Here is a 21,690-nt window from a genome sequence, read left to right on the forward strand (position 1 = left end):
TCCCACTGTTTCCAGATCCTAATAAATCAGATGTTACTCTAAAATACCTTCAATGATGAACCCACAGTGAAATTCCTGTCTTAGGTTATCCATCCTTTTTTTGAGAGGCTGGACTGTATAAGCAAAACAGCATCCAATGGGTCACAGATTTCACTTCCAAGTCATCAGTGAAAGAAAATGTTGGGGAATGGATTATTTGTTCTAAATACATAAATTGATGAGTCACCAGAACTGAGTTGGGGGCCATCCATTTAGTATGTATGCATGGAGGGGGAAGGAGGGTCTACTGATAATGTATGTACACATAGGAACCGGGGAATGTGAAACCTTGATAATAATTTGTCTAATACGTAACCTGTTCGACTGGGTTCAGTCGGCGTTTGAATTTTAGGGGACACTTGACAAACATTTTAAATTTACCCAGCTTATTTCTTTGATGCAGCTAGGCATTCAACGTCAGTGGACTATCTGTGTTATTAAACACGTTAATATTATTAATCTTTGATTGTTTCTGCATGGATTAAATATAGGCCATTCTATAGAATTTGGGTGTGTGTGTGTCAAGCATATGTACACAGGTGGGGTGTGTAAAAAGTATGCATGTATAGATGGGAGAGGGGTCAAGCTTTGCCAGATTTTTGCATATGATCTAAATGGATGGCCCCTTAATGACAGCTACTCATTAGCATGTAGAATTGATTTAAATTTTAGCACTTTATTGCAGACTACTTTTCAGTTGATATATTGAAATTTGCATGCAAATTCTGTTAAAATTATTGAAGCCAGTTTAGATTGGATTTGTGTAAATTGTCTAGTTGCCTAACCATTGGGACAGCACACATACTCGTGGACAATATATGTAGAATGGATGGAATGATGTATTGTTTCACATGCAGCGTGGAATAACATTGGCTAGCAGCCCCATGGCTTTTCAGATAAACATTTTACGTACTGCTAGTGCTACATAGGTAGAGCTTTGGGATGCATGAATTCAGTATTGGGAGATTTATTTGAAACTTGAAACACTGTACAACAGTAAATCCTATCATATTATTGATATGCTGATCTTGTTTCAAATTATATCCCTGTCATTTTCCAGATAATCTTCGAACTGTGACCCCTGATAGTAGAGATGCAAAAGAAGTGGTCAGTGTTGTAGAACATTCATACCTAGATACTGGCTACAGAGGAACATGGCAGTTGAAGTCGATGCAACTGGTTGAGAACAAAGACTTAGAGGAAAATTACAGGTAAAATAAATTACTACTTTATTTAGTACACACATGCCTTTATATGCCATTTGCATTTGCTTATAAGTCGAGTCCAAATATCTGGGTCTGTGCAGTTTGTTAGGAGTGATCAGTAGAACAAACAGCATAGACCTTAGTCTGCAGGTGCATTATGCTATGGCAGATCAGGATCTTTTTTTATGCTTTTGGATTCAACGTTTAAGTGATTACATAAGGTATGCATAATCCTCTTTTTTTGACTAAAATACCCATTAATAAGTCTTGATCCCAGCATGACTCTTGAGAGGGAAGCGGATGCCAAAATGTGCCTAGAACATCACCATTTTCATGGAATACTCCATTGTGCTTACCGGTTGACTCATTACTATTTTGTGGGTTAAAGTAGTCTAAATAAATTTATCATATTTATGTGTGTTTACTTGATTTGACCATATTCAAAGAGAGAATCAACCTCCAAAGTGAAGAGCTCATAATATAGAGTAAGAGTGTCGACTCTTCTGGTATATGCATACATGGAATGGGGACATGTTGCTTTCATATACGATTACCCATTACCCATTGTTTGTCATCCATCCTTAATCTGTCACTAGAGCTTCACTGATCAAAAAGCTGACAGGGTTCCTGTGCCCTCCTGATTTTTAAGGAAAACTATCCTGGAAATTTCCTTGGAAAGTACTATTTTCATAAAATGTCCTGGAATTTGATATTAAACAGCTACACTAAAAGTTTAGTTAGAGAAAATACATTATTTTACCACTGTACTTTGCAGTGAACGATTTTGCAATGATCGTCATCTTACACTGGCTGCCATGGTTTGGTCTGGTAACTAAGTGATTTTTTGCACACGTGCCTTCAACTGCAGTATTGTGTCTTGAATCAGATTAAAGTATCAGACTTCAAGAAATGACTCCCTAAAGTTGCCATTTTCTCCTTAAAATCTCCTAGAAAATAAAAATCATTTTGGCGCAGGAACCCTGACCTGAACAGTCTATGGAATGACCTGTTGCCTCTCTTCTGTTCTCTATCATCCAAGTTTGTTATTGCTGCTCCTCCTAAACTACTTGGAGGATTGCACTGAAATATTACATTCATATTCATCCCAAAGACATCCAGTATGGTCACCACAATGGACATAATGAAAATTTTATAATTATTGCACCTTCTGAATGGATGGTCATATCAGTAAGTTTTTTTATACTAAAACACTGTTGATGCTTACATGGTTTTAAAGAAAAATTACGTTGATCTGCCATTCAGTATGGCCACCTTGGCATCCATTTTGAAAATCATATCATTATTCCTCCTAAGTAAGAATTATTTATCCAGAAACCTGACGTCTTGTTGGTCCTGAATGAAGATAGTGTCACTTGATCATCTTGAAACTTTTGTTATTGCCAGTTCTGAATGGATTGACATATTAACATGGGGTTTTCACTAAAAGGCTTATGATATATAGAGGTCCTAAATGAATATAGTTCCACTCTGACATCCAACATGGCCACCACAGCGGCCTCTTGAAAATCATGCTAACATTACTCCTGCTTGAAAATAATATTGACATAGGGTTTTTACCAGAAGATCTGGGGGCCCCGAGTGGTCTAAAATGCTCACCATTCCAGATCACTGCCATCTCACCTCTATCTGTGTGGGTTCAAGTCTCAGGCTTGGCTGATATGGTTACATGAGAAAGCTTTTCAGTAGCTTCTTGTAGGTTGGTGGTTCTTCCTAAGGTTTCCCAGGGTTTTTCTCCACCAGTTATACTGGCTGCCATGTATAGCCTATCTTGTGCTGGAAAATGACGTTAAACCCCACAATAACAACAACCAGAAGACCTCTTATGATGTCTAGTTGCTTCCTACATGATTAAACTTGTTGATCCACTAAAGCTGGAACAGTGGCCATCTTGAAAATCTTGTTATTGCTACCCAGCCTGAATGGAGGGCTGTATCAGCACGTGGTTTTCACTAAAAGATTTCTTATTGTGTCTGCTTAGTTCTAAATGAACACAGCACTGATATGACGTCCATTATGGCTGGCATGGCAGCCTTGATATTGAGTTGGTCCTAAATGAAAATGGTACCAATCTGACCTCAAATATGGCCATCATAGCAACCCTCTTGAAAATATAGTTATCACTACTTTAACTAATTGGAAAATAATGATAATAATAATAATAATAATAATAATAATAATAATAATAATAATGATAGTAATAATAAAGACTTCATTGAACAAGGGTAATGCTTTTAAGTACAAAATAGAACTAATTTACCTTGAGGCCATCTACATATATGTCATCCTTTACACTTATGGCGTGTTCATTATGCTGTTTTCCACCCATGATGTCTTGTGCTTGTCTGTATATGGATTGCACATTTTTGTTAATTAAAAATTCAAAATAAAGCAATAAAATATTATGTTTGTCATTTAACTGTCATCTAACATCATATAAATTTAAGAATATTCAAAACAAGAAGACTACTGCATAATAATAGTGTAAGAATACATTTGTCCATTGTGTGAACATATGTACTTTCCTCATTTCATATTTGTAGCAGCTGTGTATGACACATTTCCAAGAAAACAGATGGATTTCTTCAATTTACAGTTTGTCTCACAGATTCATTATATTCTGATGGTATATTTAGGTTAGGGAAAGATTATTATTCAGCTGGGAGATAGTATAAGTAGGTGTGATTATGTATTTATATATAGCATTTATATAATGGGTATGATTAGATCCAGAGATCAGAAGTCAAGTTGTTCACAGTGTGAAATGTTACTAGATAAACATATCATGTGTCACTAGCAGTACATTTGTATACTTACAGTATTTTACATGTCTGGCCTTAAGTAAAAATATTTAACACCTGTATATTTACCTGTATTATTATGAAGTGATTAAGTTTTATGACACTTGCTATAAAAAAAATACAACAGTAAAAAATAAGTTGTATGGTTGATACCAGGTTAGATTTTCCATCAAATTATCAACATGATTTGATTATGATGTACCATAAATTTTAAAATAAATCCATTAAAAATGAACACATAATTCGTCAACAGGAAGAAGAAGCAAGATCTGAAAGATGAAGGTAGGCACTCAAGGGACTTGGTTGACCACTATGCCTTCCTACTGTTCCGTGATACCAACATCATCACCAAGGTTGCTAAGAATGGTCTGCTGGTCAGACCCTTGCCGTTCAATGCGTTGGGTGAGTATTAGATATGTCTCAAAAACAATCAGGACACTTGTATACAGATGAGGAAGTAAAGGGAGACAACTAGTATCAATATTTTCCATATATGCAATTCAATATTACATAATAATTACTTAGAGTATTAACAGGATGACATGGTTCATTACACCAAGAAGATCATGAAAGTGTAAATAAATGATATCAATATAAATGTAACTGCATATTTACAGAAAACCTGCTTGATCATTGTTTTCCTTTCATTTTCAAAAGTTTTAGTGTGTGAATCAGAATTTTGTTTCCAGTACTTCGGTGAAAACATTTGGTTTACTCCGACCTTATCCTAAGTTCCCAGCTAGAGCTTATAATCCTAGTTATTTGATTCTAAATAAATTTAGCTTAGAAAATCTATGGAATGTTATGCTTTGAAGTGATACAAATGTCTTGCAAAATGAAGCAGTGCAGGTATACTGTCAGAGTTAAGGGAGTAATGGGACAGATGTAGAGTCAGTCACCTGAGAAAAAAGGTGACTTCTGATTTGTTATTACCTGGGATGCTGTCACCTGATCTAGTGAACAAAAGGTGACATCTGATTGGTTAACATCTAAAGATTTCACCTAACCTGATGTACAAAAGTGACCTCTGATTGGTTAATACCTAATGAAAAGTCCATAAAATGTTGATGATGGATTATTTTAGGGGTGTCAAATTCATTTGCCACGGAGGGCCAGATTTGATGTAAATGTACTTCACTAGGGAAATATGTAACATAAATAAGATAAGCATACAAATTTGACACAAAGAAGAGACCCAGTATGTTTGACACCCCTGGATTATTTCTTTCACTGTTTTCAATTTTTTTGACATCCCCAAAATGCAACAGAACTGAATGAATGCTACTTAGAAATTAAAACTGCCAAGGTTTTCAAATGGGTGGGTGGGATGCTGTGGGGAGGGCCCAGTAATCCTTTAGCTTTCATCTTTTTTTCTTCCCTAGGCATAAACTGTTCAGTTAAGTTCCTGCATTGGCATCTAAGCACATACAAACCCCTAATTAGTTTTAATTTTGATATTGTTCAGATGTATTAACAATTTAATTCAGCTTTAAAAATGTATTTGTATTATAGACAGGGCAATACAAATTTGGTAGCCCATTGCCCAGGACATGCTGATACTAAATCGGACAAGCACCTCAAAGCAATAATTTAATCTTTGGCAGAGTGCAGTTAAAAAATATTTAAAATCCCAATTTCATTTGCCAAGATTTTCTCATCACCTTTTATTTTTTTATAGTACTGTCCTCTTCCAGATTAGCATTTTCCTTTTTTGCCATGTTATTATTAACATGGAGTCTGGAATTCACTCCTATTATGTGCCTATAAGGTATGAGGAAATGTGATTTTCCAAAACACTGGCAAAGGACATATTGGCAGACAAAGAATGACTTTATTATTGAGTTTGGAATAAAATGTTTCACCAAACCATTTAAGTCTGCCAGTGATCAGTGATGTGTGTTTGGGGACAGCTTTCTTCTAAACTGCACATTAGGTAGATTTAGTACATTAGACTGGTAATCAGTTGGTTTGTCCCAGGAAAAAGACAATGATGCTCAATCACCAAAAACATGCAAAAGCATTAAAAACCTGAATAAAAAAGATGTAGCTACATTACATTGTTGTACATTATCTAGTACCTAACAGTAAATAATACAAGTAATTTATACTCATAATTACAAGTGCTGTACTTAGACAGTATTAGAAACATTAGGTGCAAGAAAAATTATGGAAGGTATGGAGTCCAAAAATGGGAAAAGTAAAAGATTGGTAAGGCTGAGTCATGTTTTCCAAAGTCACTTGGCTTGGACAAGCAGTTGAGATAACTTTTTTACAGCCTGAACATAAATAAATCCTGTTTACTGTGCAAATATTTGCCTGTACACAAGGGAGAGTTAGATCCAAAGAGTTGGCATTCATTCCCAAGTGCTGCAACAAACATTTGCACACAGCAGACCACATTTAGTCATCATTCTTGCATAGTCTGTTACAGTTGAATATATCAATATGAATGAAATCTACAAAAATGCAGTTATTTTTTTACACATTTAATCATGTATTCAAGCATATTGTGAAATTCTTTTCTGAGTACAGCTGATATCACAAAAGCAAACACATATACCAGCTTAAACTGGAATAATAATAATGGAAAATGAGGTAATTAACGGTAGAATGATTAATCCTTATATTGATGTATCAATACTTTTTTCATATCGACACATATCAACATAATGGAGAAATTCCAGACTTGTTTCTTACATATGATATAAATACTTTACTTACCGTTTAATAACCTTTTTCACGAGGTGTCTCTATTGCTTCCTGTCATGACTATTTGGATCGAATTTGAAGGCTATGCTTCCGTTGTCATGCTGTGAAATATGATACATTCATTTCTGATTGGTTATAATTGTTTATGTCAAGGGTAAAATTAATCTGCCTATTTTGTAATTTAATGCATTGTTGAATCATTATAATAGTCACATGAGATATTCAGGATGTGATAAATCTACAGACACCTGAGTCACATGACCATAACAGCCTTTTCGAATGTGTAAAGTCACATTTAACTAGTTTCTCAATATTTATGAAACATCCAATTATCCACTGGCTTTTGAAATATCGACAGGGAATAGGGTTGTTTCATTCCATGTGGATTTACAAGCTGTAAACATGGGATTTGATCTATCTTGAAACATGCTGTACATATTGCCAAAAGTCCTTACAGCCATAATTTAGAAAAGGTAACAGTAAAGTTAGTCTAAAACATTTTACAACACACACCAGTGCCACTGGAGGAGTGCCTATCATCATTAATAATAATCTACTCACAGCTAAAATCAATCTGAAAATTGCATCATGGGTAATAATCCTATGTGCGTCCATACAAATAACTATTACACTTTGCACAAAATATCTTTCACCAAACACCCCCCTCAGCATAACACAAAATATCTTTCACTGAACACCCCACTAAAAAATACCAGACCATGGCCAAATCCTGGAGCAGTTATCATTACCTTTTCTTTTACGTAGTGATTTTAAGGGACACAGTTCACTTTAAGGCTGCATAGATGTTAGTGAGAGAAGAAAATTTAGGACTTCATGGAAAAACACAGTCTTTGCCGATTTGGCAAAGAAGTCATATACCTACCTACTTTTGTTATTGCTACTCCATCGAAAGAGTTCTTCTGGTGTCTAGTTGGTTCTAAATGACAATGATGCAAATTGACCTTCAATATGACAACAGTTGTGGTCATCTTGAAATTATTTTATCTATGGTCTATCCCAATTGATGGTTATATCAACACGTTTTCATCAATAGACTTCTTATGGTACCTAGTCAGTCCTAAATGAAAATTGTACATTCAGTATATCCACCATAACAACTGTAATTAAAAACCATTGTCACATCTCTCCCTAAATGAATGGCATGGGGTTTTCATCAAAAGACTTCTAATGATACCCACTTGGTACTAAATAAATGTGGTGCCAATCTGACATCCAGTAAGTTTACCACAGCAGCTGATTTGAAAATCTTGTTATTGCTGAGAAATATCAGATATGGTTTCAACACTCAGCAGTTACAAGAAAGAAAAAAGCTCTTATCTTGAATTCTACGAAGTTCTTTTAACCCAATAGAGTATTAGTCCCTTTGAGAAATGTTTGATATACTTTACCAGATAATGAAAGTATGTCATGGCAATTGAAATATTTGCCTCTTCTTTGCCTTTTACTAAAAAGCATTAACCAGATTATAAATGTCATGTAGTCCTAGGGTTGCTGCAAGGAAAATTCACACATTCTTTCAGTAGAATAAGAAAAGCATTGGTAGAATTTGATTGTGAATGTCTTGAATTAAGAGTCTTTAGAAACAAAAAGGCCCTTAAATTTATTTTGATTTAAACTAAAAAGACATTTGCTTTATTATATAACAGTTTATTTTAACAACTAAAATCATACAATGATGACTAGATGCAATAAGAATCAGCCTTCATGAGGACATGCCATATTACATGTATCAATGACCGTATCACTTAACGATTTAACTTGAAAATTCCATGTCTTATACATGAAATCTTCAGTAAATATTTGAACTTTTTTAGTGTATTTTTAAGAGTGTTGATTAACAATTATAAAGTCGAATGAGTCATTGGAATGTGACATCAGCTGATGCTATAATACTGCACTCTGTTGAAGTACTAAACTGAAGTATGTTACCATACATATCCATATTCATGATGTAAATAACATTTTGGGATATTTTAAGTGCACACAGCCAGACATGTGCCATACAGATCCACTATAGGTACAGTGTAACATTTAGGGATATTTTAAGTGCACACAGCCAGACATGTGCCCATACAGATCCACTATAGGTACAGTGTAACATTTAGGGATATTTTAAGTGCACACAGCCAGACATGTGCCATACAGATCCACTATAGGTACAGTGTAACATTTAGGGATATTTTAAGTGCACACAGCCAGACATGTGCCATACAGATCCACTATAGGTACAGTGACATCTTGTATGATGTGTTGAATGTGAACTTCTGATTCCAAACAGTCTAAAATATAGGGATGTTTACACATGTAACCATGTTAGGATCAATTGTACAAAGTTAAATTCAAATAATCTGTTTGAAATTTTCTGGTGTAATCTTTCGAGTGCCAGTTTACAATTATTATTAGTAATTAATAGACTGGTTTATTAGAATTCCTATAATATCAGCTTAGGCCTCATTGCCATACTACATCAGTCAATATCTGTACAATAAAATGGAATGCATTTTGTGTTCACCTTACATCATTTTGCTGTTTTCTTCTTCCAAGGGTACATATACCTGGGGAAAGTATAATTTATCCCTCTGACCTGTATGTCAAAATCTGACAGTTTAAAATGATTTTGTAGAAAACTTGAGTAGGTTCTGCTATAAAGTATTCATATCTGTCCTCTCATTAGTATTCATATCTGTCCTTTCATTAGTATTCATATCTGTACCCTCATTAGGTTCCATATAACTATGTTTATAAACAATTACTGACATCAATTCAAGTTACTTAGGAAATCACCCCATCATAAACACATAAATGAGCTGCATGCACCCATAATATATAGTGTGAATGACTCCAAAACTACAATTTCATTTAGAAATCTGTTTTCATGTATTTTAAATAAAGGTCTCATTTTGACATTCAAAGATTTTTTTCTGATTAAATTTGACAAGTATCCATCATTGCAGCTTGTATATGGTGTAGGAATGTATGCATGCTGATACTATTTAATATCATTCCCACTAAAAATTATATATGTGCAGTTTTGGAAGAAAAAATGTAAATTTAATTTTTAATTTCATTATTTTTTAAGGACAATATACACAACATATTAAAATTTAATGTGTCTATCATTATAATAATAAACATTTGATGCCAATTTAAACTTTAATCAATACTGCACTGACAGGACCCAGAACACACTTAATTTTTACTATATATTCTCTATATTTGTTTATCAGTACTGAACCTTCCACTGTGTGACAATTGATATAAATCATATTAATCTAAAATATCTTCAGAGATGACTTCATGGCAAAGTTCTTGTCATAAGTTCACTGACATTTCTTTGAGTTAGTGGACTGTAAACAAAGCAATGTGCAATGGAACACATATTTCACTTCTGGATCAATACCAAGGCCTTGTTAGTAACTGTGCACTGATGCCAAAACACAGAAACAACCACACCATACGCTCATAAAGCTCATATTCTAAAGAATAAACAATTACCTTTAAATCTGTGCCAAGAATGCCTAAATCTAACTCATGTATCACTACTAAGAGGAGACAGAAAACAAATGCTCTATAAATAGACTCAGACTACATTCATGGGTACTGAACTGGAACTAATAATTGTGATCTGATTCCACACACACACTCCCCCACCCACCTACCCCACATCTCACCCCCCTCACACATAGTGCAATCGATCCTGTGTGAGAAGAGTTGTCTGAAGCACACAACTTTATTGATTACTGCCATCCCTTGGTTTCAAGTCTTGGGTTCAGCCAGTGTTGGTTTGTGAGAAAGCTTGCCAGTGGCATCCCATGGTTTGGTGGTGTTTACTAGGGTTTTTCAGGGTTCTTCCTCCACCAGTTATATTGGCCATATTATATTAGCCTTTCTTGTGCTGAAAAATGGCATTGAACTCCAATAAAACGAAAATCAAGTGCAACCAAATGAGCAAGATACTAAAAAATTAACTTGTGCTTGTTCATTGTTTTGACTTATAAGAATGTAACAGATGTAATCATTCAATGAGTTTTAAAAAAATGGAAGCAATCACCGATACCTTTATTTGTTATATTTGCTTTCACCCATCAATCTGGCTGCATCCAGGATCTAAAACCTTTACTGTTATATACCCATCCTCTTGAAATATTTTACCAAGTATGATAACCCTCTCTAAATCGATGTAGATGTAGTTCAACTTACAAGAAGGAATCACATTACATATGAGTGTGGCCTTTGACCCCTAGCCCATCTACTCCTGTTGGGTGCATTCAGGGTCTGTAACTTTTCATTTTCACACATCCTTCAACAACTTTGTACTAAATATGATCAATATCTCTAAATAGATGAAGATGAGAGTTCAGATTGTCAGGATTAAGGATAATGTGAATAACAGAAGGATGAACACATGCAGACACCAAATTATTTGTGGATAGATGTGATCTATCACAATATATACATACAAGTACTGATACAAAGTAAAACTTCCCACATAAGACTACCAGTTAGACTGGGGTAAACATGGTCTTAAGACAACCAGTTAGACTGGGGTAAACATGGTCTTAAGACAACCAGTTAGACTGGGGTAAACATGGTCTTAAGACAACCAGTTAGGCTGGGGTAAAGATGATCTTCGGACCAATAGTTACACTGAGGTAAAGGTGGTCTTCCAACAACCAGTTAGACTGGGGTTTAATATGGTCTTCAGACAACCAATTAAATGGGTTAACATGGTCTTTGATAGGAGTTAGTCTGATTCCTTCAGAGGAAATGAGTTTGCTTTAGTAAACGGAGATGACCAAACATACTGTAAAATATCGATAATAAATGTAGACACTTAGTTTTGAAATTAGTTGTCATAATTACATTTACTTTGTTTTCATATGCACTTATTGTCAGTGAAATTATGATTCAGTTTGTTGAAATGTTTGATTACTTTGCTTAGGTGGCGCTCTACAGTTTCGTATTTTGCATAGGGTTGGGATTTTAAAGAAAAAGAATTTCCCCAGCTTTCCTCACTGGTTATAATGGCTATTTAAAAAAGACCTTGTATAGCTTAGGTGCAATTCAAAGAACCTTTAATTCCCTTTATTTTGGTGTATGATTGATTGGTGTAATATGGGTTATAGAGTATACAGTTTGGCCTTACTCCAGGTGTGCACCTTTAAAAAATGTGCTAGCTCCACTTGGTCATTTTCACTTCCTGAACTTCAGAGGTAAATTGTATAAAAAAGAGTGGATAACCTTTTATACATTTTATATATTTGGTAATTCATTCATTGCACTTTAGAAGCTGGTATTGTCTAGTCTGGCAAAATTCATTTTCCCTATTTTAATAGCTTCTATGGATAGTGTACTTTAGACTAATTCAGGCTGAGTTTTTTTAGTACAAGGGAGCAGTCATTTTAGTTACCAGTGTGCTTAGATCATGTACAATTTTCAAAAGTAACAATATTCAAAGAAATATGCACATTACATTAATTTGGCATAGAGGTATGCCAACATTCTCTCCATTGTGCATGTTTTAAATGCAAACAACTTCACCAGATGACTGTTAGCCATATGGTTGTATTGGTGGATGAATGTTAGCCAGATGGATGTATGGGTGGATGAATGTTAGCCAGATGGATGTATGGGTGGATGAATGTTAGCCAGATGGATGTATGGGTGGAGGAATATTAGTCAGATGGATGTTTGGGTGGATGAATGTTAGCCAGATGGATGTTTGGGTGGATGAATATTAGCCTTATGGATGTTTGGGTGGATGAATGTTAGCCAGATGGATGTATGGGTGGATGAATATTAGTCAGATGGATGTATGGGTGGATGAATATTAGCCATATGGATGTTTGGGTGGATGAATATTAGCCATATGGATGTATGGGTGGATGAATGTTAGCCAGATGGATGTTTGGGTGGATGAATATTAGCCATATGGATGTTTGGGTGGATGAATATTAGCCATATGGATGTATGGGTGGATGAATGTTAGCCAGATGGATGTATGGGTGGAGGAATATTAGTCAGATGGATGTTTGGGTGGATGAATGTTAGCCAGATGGATGTTTGGGTGGATGAATATTAGCCATATGGATGTTTGGGTGGATGAGTATTAGCCATATGGATGTATGGGTGGATGAATATTAGCAAGATGGATGGGTGGATGAATATTAGCCATATGGATGTATGGATGGATGATTATTATCCAGATGGATGTATGGGTGGATGAATGTTAGCCATATGGATGTATGGGTGGATGAATGTTAGCCATATGGATGTATGGGTGGATGAATGTTAGCCATATGGATGTATGGGTGGATGAATGTTAGCCATATGGATGTATGGGTGGATGAATATTAGCCATATGGATGTATGGGTGGATGAATGTTAGCCAGATGGATGTATGGGTGGAGGAATATTAGTCAGATGGATGTTTGGGTGGATGAATGTTAGCCAGATGGATGTTTGGGTGGATGAATATTAGCCATATGGATGTTTGGGTGGATGAATATTAGCCATATGAATGTATGCATGGATGAATGTTAGCCATATGGATGTATGGGTGGATGAATGTTAGCCATATGGATGTATGGGTGGATGAATGTTAGCCAGATGGATGTATGGGTGGATGAATGTTAGCCAGATGGATGTATGGGTGGATGAATGTTAGCCATATGGATGTATGGGTGTATGAATGTTAGCCAGATGGATGTATGGGTGGATGAATGTTAGCCAGATGGATGTTTGGGTGGATGAATATTAGCCATATGGATGTATGGGTGGATGAATATTAGCCAGATGGATGTTTGGGTGGATGAATGTTAGCCATATGGATGTATGGGTGGATGAATGTTAGCCATATGGATGTATGGGTGGATGAATATTAGCCAGATGGATGTATGGGTGGATGAATGTTGGCCAGATGGATGTATGGGTGGATGAATGTTAGCCAGATGGATGTATGGGTGGATGAATGTTAGCCAGATGGTTGTATGGGTGGATGAATGTTAGCCAGATGGATGTATGGGTGGATGAATATTAGCCAGATGGATGTATGGGTGGATGAATGTTAGCCAGATGGATGTATGGGTGGATGAATACTAGCCAGATGGATGTATGGGTGGATGAATGTTAGCCAGATGGATGTATGGGTGGATGAATACTAGCCAGATGGATGTTTTGGTGGATGAATGTTAGCCAGATGGATGTATGGGTGGATGAATGTTAGCCATATGTATGTATGGGTGGATGAATATTAGCCAGATGGATATTTGGGTGGATGAATATTAGCCACATGGACAGATATCTTACTCATCACTTTGTTGTTAGCACACAATTTGTTTGGATTGACTTATGGTCCAATACTATTTGCTTCATTCTCCTCCTTGAATGTAAGGAGCATATAGTGCTACCCTTGACCTTCTGTCTTTCTGCTTGTTGTGCATTTATGTCCATTTTCTGGCACAGTTGTGGATAATTTGTGTGCCATTAACATATTTGAAGTTTTAGGTTGATTATTCATAAAATGTTGAACTCCTTAGCATAATTATAAATTTCATAATAATTTGTATGTAATAACACCTTACATTGAAAAGAAATATTAAAAATCTTTGTAGTAAAGAAAATGGGCACAGTTGCGTCTTGATGAATTTCATTCAGGAAGTGTAGCAGAACTGCTGTATACATTATGACACAATTTGACCCATTTAATATGAACTTTGTTAAAATTTTAATGTTGACATGTTTTAACAAGTTTATTACTGTACATTTAGTAAAAAATTTATTGGAGAGATTCTCTATTTACTCATACTATTTTTATTCAAGAAAATAATGTTTTCTATTTTTTTCCAAGCAGAGTATCTTGAAAAATAAACAACACCTGTTAATCAAATTGCCCATGATACTATGAAATAATTTTCTGTGTCTCCTGAATTACATGTCATCCGGGTTTGGCATTTATTTGCATTTGTTATCCTGACTCATTTGGAGTACTGTCTGGCAACTCAGTATACATCATATTAATGATGACTCTTCTGTCAGACACATTTTCATCCATCGTTTCCCTTTCATAGTAGTTTGAAAATGGTTGCCATGTTATGTTGGATTCAACAGTTGGAATAGATCTTTCCTGGTGGACTGGTTCCTTAGGAATACAACACTCACAGACACAGCAATCACAGGTTGGACACACTTTGTCAAGACCCTTATCACAGCAAGGAATGCAGAAGGTGTATTCCAAGCATCTTTCACAGGCAGACTTGTCGTCTGGTTTGTTTGTACGTGTCTCACAACAGTCATGAGGGCAAGAGCTGCAAAGTATGGGGCAACATGCTGCCCCAAACAGTTCACAAAAACATCTACAGATGCAGTCAAAGAGTTCCATCTGAACTTTTGTTGCTTAAAGATTCATAAAAGTTTATTTACCTTCTGTTGCAGTCTGTTTGCATTGAAGACTTCTTGTTTCCCATCTCAGCTATTATGTTTTTCAGGCTATATTTTCGCAACCCCATGAAGCACACTACATGATTAATTTTAGTTGTGAAATACTGTTGAAAATTTGTCCAGCAATTTAGTTCAACTTTTACATGCTGTTTTATTTTTTTACATTTTCAAAGAGCAGATAAAACATCTCATTTTCCATATCAAAACAACATTGCAGAATTTTCTTGTATGTGAGATGCACTTGCAATTCTGTCTAAATTGATTTCTCTATCTCCTAATGCAAACTTGGTTTCTTCATCTTTTCTTACCAACTCTTAATGTTTCTTCATTTCATTGATCTTTCTACTATCTAAATATTCCTTATTGGTATTTCAACCTTTCCATCTGGAGATTCAAACTTTCAAATGTATATATTTTTTATAACTATGGCATTTATTTGATCTTCCATTTGCCACATGTTTAAATAGAGATTTTATCATTTCTTCTTCACTAAACTTCTCTGTGGTCTGTGGATGTTTGAGACACAATGCCTCACATTATCATTGCTTCTGTTGGACCAGTTTATCTGCACTTTGCCTCACCAAAAACAGAAGCTACATCTATGAGAGGTCGATTCAAATCCCGACTTGATTCAGCACTAAACACAGAAGTTAGATGTAGGAAAGGTATTTTTGGATATGGACTTGATTTATATAATACTATCCTCTTTGTACCTTGGCTTATAATCTCACATTACCTTTCAAAATTCAACTGATATATCACATAGATTCAAATGCTATCTCGTAAATTCAGATCTCTTAAATTCGGATGTTATCTCACATAAATTTTAAATGTTATTTCACATAATTGTTATTTCACATAAATGTTATTTCACATAAGCCTCTGCATAACAATATATCATTGGGAATCTCATCATATCTGTATTAATCTTCCCTCCAGATATAAACAATCTTTCCTCAGTCCTGAAATCTAGATTAGATTACATTCTGTATTTCTTCAAATGTATCTGTCTCCATCTTGGTTTGTTTTGACTATTTTATAACTAATTCTTAACTGTTCTTCTCTGTCAGTTAATTTTGATGAAAGTTGCTGTCAGTCCACAGCAAACACTTACTGTTAATATTCTTGATCTCCAAAATGCATCACGTGTCAAACCCTTGGTTGTAAACTACAGTTAAAGTTTTTTATATCCCAGTTCAGTCTCTTTATCAGCACTTCACTGTCTTAACGGTATCGATCTCTAGTGAATATCCATGTTTTGGTATTGTCCAGCTTTTAGGCAGAGCTGGCATTGAGTCTGTCTCACATAAGTTTACATAAGCTATATATATATATATATATACTCTTAAAATGAAATCCAAGTGAACAGTTATATTGATGAAACTGCTCCATAGCAGGATATTCTGTCACTGAAACCTTTTGTCGTTATCATTAGAAATCAGTGAAACAATCTGAAGTGTTTTGTTATTGACCTTATATACTGTATGTACTCATTTCTAAGTCAAGTCCAATTGCAAACAACATAGACTTTTGTTCTGCCATTGCATAAGGTGCCAAAAGATCAGGATCTGTGTTATTTGTTAAAACTGATTATTCCCAACAGACTGCTTAGACCCAGATCTGCTAGCACTTTATGCAATGGCAGATCTTGATTTATGCAGTTTGCTTTGGTCTTGTAAGTGGGTATATACGATAAACAATGTCCTGTACAAATATGCTGTGCCTCTAAATCTTGAAGTGGTTTGCATCATTCGGAAAGGCAAAGGGTATACTGATATCAGCTAGCACTTTAATGGACACTGTTCATTCTCATTTGGATTGCCTTGCCTGCGAAGCATAGGGAACATGTATTTTTTTAAATAGTGATGTTGATGCTATTGTTGTTGTTAGGATTAGTTGTCATCATTAATTTTTTTGTATAGCTCCTTTTCCATGGCATTGTTGCATGTTAAGTTATGAAACTTGATGGATCCATTTATTTTAACTACTGGTAAAAGTAGGTTACATTAACCCTAATTTATTGTTCTAGTTTCTGAAGTATGCAACGGTGGAGCAGGTGAAACATAACCAATATGGAATTCTTGTACACAGTTCATATTGATTCCAATTGTTTCTCAGTATAGCATTAGCATTTAAAGTTAACAATATTTTTTATTATTTTTTTGGCCAGAATTGAAAAATCCCCAACCACTTTTATCTATGGTGTTCCATATTTGCTTGTGAACGTAACAAACTTGGAAAGACCATGGTAGCCAATCCAAGCTGGAAATCAAACCCTTCAGGTCAAATGGTGTCAGTCTAACATCCAGTCTTAAAAATATTGCTATTAATACTACAGTTCATGAATGGATGATCATTTTAACCTGAGTTTTTACTAAACAAATTCTTACGATGTCTAGGTAGTCCAGTGGCCATCTTGAAATTCATAACGCTACTTCTAGATGGCTGGTCATATCAACATATTCACCAAAGACTTCTTTTGATGTCTGTTGGTACTAAATAAAAGTGGTGTCAATCTAATATCAAAATAAGGCCACCATGATATCCATCTTGAAAATCTTGTTACTGCTACTCCCCCAAAACAGAAAGTTGTATCATCCTAAGGTTTCCACCAGAAGACTTTTTATGATGTCTTATTGGACCTAAAATAAAAAAGGTGTCAAACTGATATCTAAATATGTCCCTTATCAATTATCAGATGTGAAAATCTTGATAAAATATCAAAGATGGTTTAAAAACTCTGCAGTTAAAAGGAAGAAATTATCTTGAATTCTTTTAAATCAGTAGAGCATCACTTTCTTTATGGGACTCATGTTGATGGATAGCCTTGAAATTTGGTAAATGTTATGGTCATCATCTGAAGATGCACAAATTGCCAAATCACTCTTTTATTGCCGTTTTTGTTAGAGTTATTTCCCTTTTTGATTTACTGCTGAATGCAGTATATTATAGAATCTTGTGTGCATAATTAGTCTTGCAGATATCAGTGGATTGCAATGACATTTGGGAGGTGTAATGACCATTATCTGAAGGAGCACATTTGAATACATTTCTAAACTTGTGCAATTTTTGTGAGACTTAACTGCTTATTTCTTTGTGGAGCTTTCCATAGTGTTTAACAGTTTTGCGTTGGTTTGGTGATTTATGGCAAGTAGGTTATGTAGTGCCAAGACAGTTGGAGTAAGGATCCATGGTAGCAAACTTAGGCAGATCTAATGGTAGGATTTGAACCAGTAGGGTATTGGATCTGTCATAAAGTTGAGCCATGTAATACCTAACAAGAGTTGGTGAGTGGTGGACAGAGACCCAGTTAAAGTGAAAGAGACCCGGCTGCTTGTCCTTGAAAAGGGAAGCCAGCATTGTCTGATGGAGGCTCATTCATAAGGTCATTGTCACTTGATCAGTTACCAGTCTTCAAGTACCAGTCACTAATTAGTAGAGTACCATCAGTAGTGAGGAAATGTGGATCGTGGATCAGGTTGATGGCCTACCTGCATCATTCTGTTCTCTCATTTCCATTGAGGATAGGGAATCCGTGTATACCCATCTAACTAAACAAGGGAATTTGATCGGCAATGCCCCCTTCCTTTCTTCCATTTCAATTTATATGGGATGTGGTAACGTCCTTCCAAGGAAGCGAATCTTCCTTCCCATTAATGGCATATTGGATGCCAATTCCTTCTCCTTGGAGCAGTTTAGATGTGGCAGGTCACAGGCCTACATCTTCTGCTCATGTTGAACCAAACATGATAAAAAGGGGTTGCTGGGTTTTAATCAAACAGGAACTGGCTGAGATAATCACTCCTTCCATCTTCAGATCTCCTTCCTCCCACCTGTTGGTGTAGGAAGAGATCTTTCGATAAAGCAGTAAATAAAGTTTACCATCTTCTCCCCTCTTTCTCCCCTCCACAAGGTTTGTGTCCCATGTCTTTGAATATAAAGGACAAGGATTTCCTCACTGGTGTGGACAGAGCCTTTTGGCTACTTCACAGTCATGGAGAGAGTTCACTCTCCTGCTTGGCCCCTTAAGACCCACGCCCCCATTAGGATGCTGGAGTGTCACAAGTGTGTGTTATGATGGGGACCTGGGGTCACCTTATAGTCAAGATACTGTAGGCACTGGAGCTTTAAGCTCATACAATAGTAACCATAGTAACCATAGCCTTACATGGGGAATACTCATTTTGGTAGCCTCCGTCAGAGAAATCTTGTCCCCAGCTGCAGTGCAGCATTTTTGGGAGATGATTGCCAAAACTATGAAGCTTACTTTGTAAATACCCATGGTACTATCAGTGGATCTAATCCACCTCTGCAGAGACATTGCACTGGATGGGTCCTGCAAAGTAAAAATCTTCTTAGAGCTGCTTCATTAGAGATTGAGACAATTTTCAGAGATCTCATTTCATCTATAGCATCTCAGAACCAGAGGGACCAGCAGCAACTGGTCCCTTGCAGCCACCCCTGGAGGTAATGGTCTGGCTTAATGTTAGATTTGGGTCCTTTTGATACAAAACTTTAAAAGGAAATATACCAGCTTTGATTCCAGTAGCATCCTCCTCTTGCAAGGACCCACATTCTTTTCCACCCATCAAAACAGGTTCAATTATGGAAAGAGATGCACAGAAAGGCACAGAAAAGAAGGGTCAAATGACCATTCTCCAGCTTTCTACTTCCAGATTTTAATGGTTTTCAAAAAAGGCATAAAGTTTCAGTTCATCATTGATCTTTCTATCCAAGCAGATTTCTTGAGGAGTATCCATTCAATACTAGTGTCTCAGTCAGGAAGTGCCATAAGGTCCCAACTAGGCAACCTCCATTGACCTTCAGGATACATAGCTGCACATCCTGACATTTCCGACTCACAGGATATACCTCTGGTTTTGCCGGGACCAGGAGGTTTTCCAATTTTGAATTCTGCTATTTGGCCTTGCCTCCATTCCTTGAGCTTTTACTAGGATGATGTTAGTAGTTTCCTCCCATCTTAGGGCTCCTGGGGATCCCCATCCTCCAGTATTGTGATAACTGGTTGATGCACAATGGCACCAGAGACCTCCTCTTGCAATGTCTGTCCCTCTGCTGGTCCACAGTGACCAAGCTAGGATTCATTCCGAACCTTGAGAAATCAGAGCTAATCCCTTCTCAGGATTTTGGTTTGAAATAACTACCCAGAGAAGCAGTGCTTTTCTAATACTTGGAAACTATTTGCTAACTATCATAGTCACTGTTTACTAATACAGAAAAACCTTGTTAACAGTCTCTTTAAAAAAAAAACCCAAAAAACATTCATCAAAATTTAATAACATTTGACAGAAGATCTAGCTTTGATTATGTTACTTTTGTATATACCATGGTGTTTTTGAACATACCACAATACGTACCATAATTTACCACAATTAAAAACAAATCAGTGCTCCCCCTGTTGAAAATCAAATGGTCATTTCATTATAATAGCTGAATTTGCATATATTCAGTGTTGTTTAAGTTGTAATCTAAAAACTGTAACTAAAGTGGGATGATGTATGCTTACACTATAGCTGACATCCTGTGAAATACATTGCTCTGATCTTATGATAAAAATAGGAAGTGTTGATACTGAAACCTACAGTTTACTAGCTACATTATCAATATACATGTAGTTGGAAAGGAAATTTTGATTGGTTGTTGTTGTTGTTGTTGTAGGGTTTAACCCCATTTTTTCAGCACATGATAGCTATACATGGCAGCCAGTATTAATGGTATAGGAAGAACCACCAACCCTCGAGAAGCAACTGGCAAGCTTTCTCACATACCCACATTGGCCGAATCTGAGACTCGAACTTTGATTGGGATGCCAACACCATGGCCAGATATTAATTTGAGATGGTCAGTAAACATAAAGTATGCTTACTCAACAAATGAGAAAATATTTAATGGACTTGAGACATTATGTAAACTTCAAACAAGAACTGTTCTCCTGAAAATCTTAATTTGACATTATTACAAAGGAATACATATAATTAACACATTATTATACTCTAGTGAATGATACATTTTATTTGCTTTTTGAATCCAAATTTTTCCCAAAATTTGGATTTGGCTCAAATATGTTTGTTCAGCATGTTGAAATATACATATACCGGTAATTGTATTTGTAATATTCAAATTAATTTGTGGCAAATAAATCTGTTTCCCCCCCCCCCCAGTTTGTTTACAATTATTTTGTCATGCAAAGTGAAAACATGATATTCGTATCATTAATTTCATAAAAGATTAATCAAGGATTTCTGTATATTTCTTACTGATGGAAACTACTGAAGTACCAGTACTGTAAAGTTTGACATATGACCAGCAGAAAATAATACTGCATTAACCTGGTATACTGGTAATACCACACACCTCCACTATTCATTAAATGAATTCTTCACATAAAACTATCAACAGATTTAACCAGTCCTGACAGAGGGTATTAATGCATTAAG

At 35.8% G+C, this 21,690-nt stretch overlaps 1 protein-coding gene and 1 long non-coding RNA gene across 4 annotated transcripts in view; one reads left to right on the top strand and one right to left on the bottom strand.

The window, feature by feature from the left end:
• LOC149802644 (uncharacterized) overlaps positions 1-16,631 on the bottom strand; it is a 35,155-nt gene extending 18,524 nt beyond the window's left edge. For both annotated transcript variants that reach the window (XR_016420081.1, XR_016420080.1), the window contains exons 1-2: positions 10,851-16,631; positions 6,785-6,873 (exon numbers count right to left, since the gene is read on the bottom strand). This is a non-coding gene — a long non-coding RNA (uncharacterized LOC149802644). The remainder of the gene's footprint in view (positions 1-6,784; positions 6,874-10,850) is intronic.
• Positions 1-21,690, top strand: part of LOC149802643 (uncharacterized) — a 122,116-nt gene that overhangs the window by 31,839 nt on the left and 68,587 nt on the right. For both annotated transcript variants that reach the window (XM_089951959.1, XM_089951960.1), the window contains exons 3-4: positions 1,100-1,250; positions 4,317-4,465. In XM_089951959.1, the coding sequence (XP_089808085.1) occupies positions 1,100-1,250; positions 4,317-4,465 (300 nt within the window). The remainder of the gene's footprint in view (positions 1-1,099; positions 1,251-4,316; positions 4,466-21,690) is intronic.

Source organism: Sinohyriopsis cumingii, chromosome 3 (assembly GCF_028554795.1).
Source record: "Sinohyriopsis cumingii isolate HCF-2022 chromosome 3, ASM2855479v2, whole genome shotgun sequence".
Taxonomy (NCBI): domain Eukaryota; kingdom Metazoa; phylum Mollusca; class Bivalvia; order Unionida; family Unionidae; genus Sinohyriopsis; species Sinohyriopsis cumingii.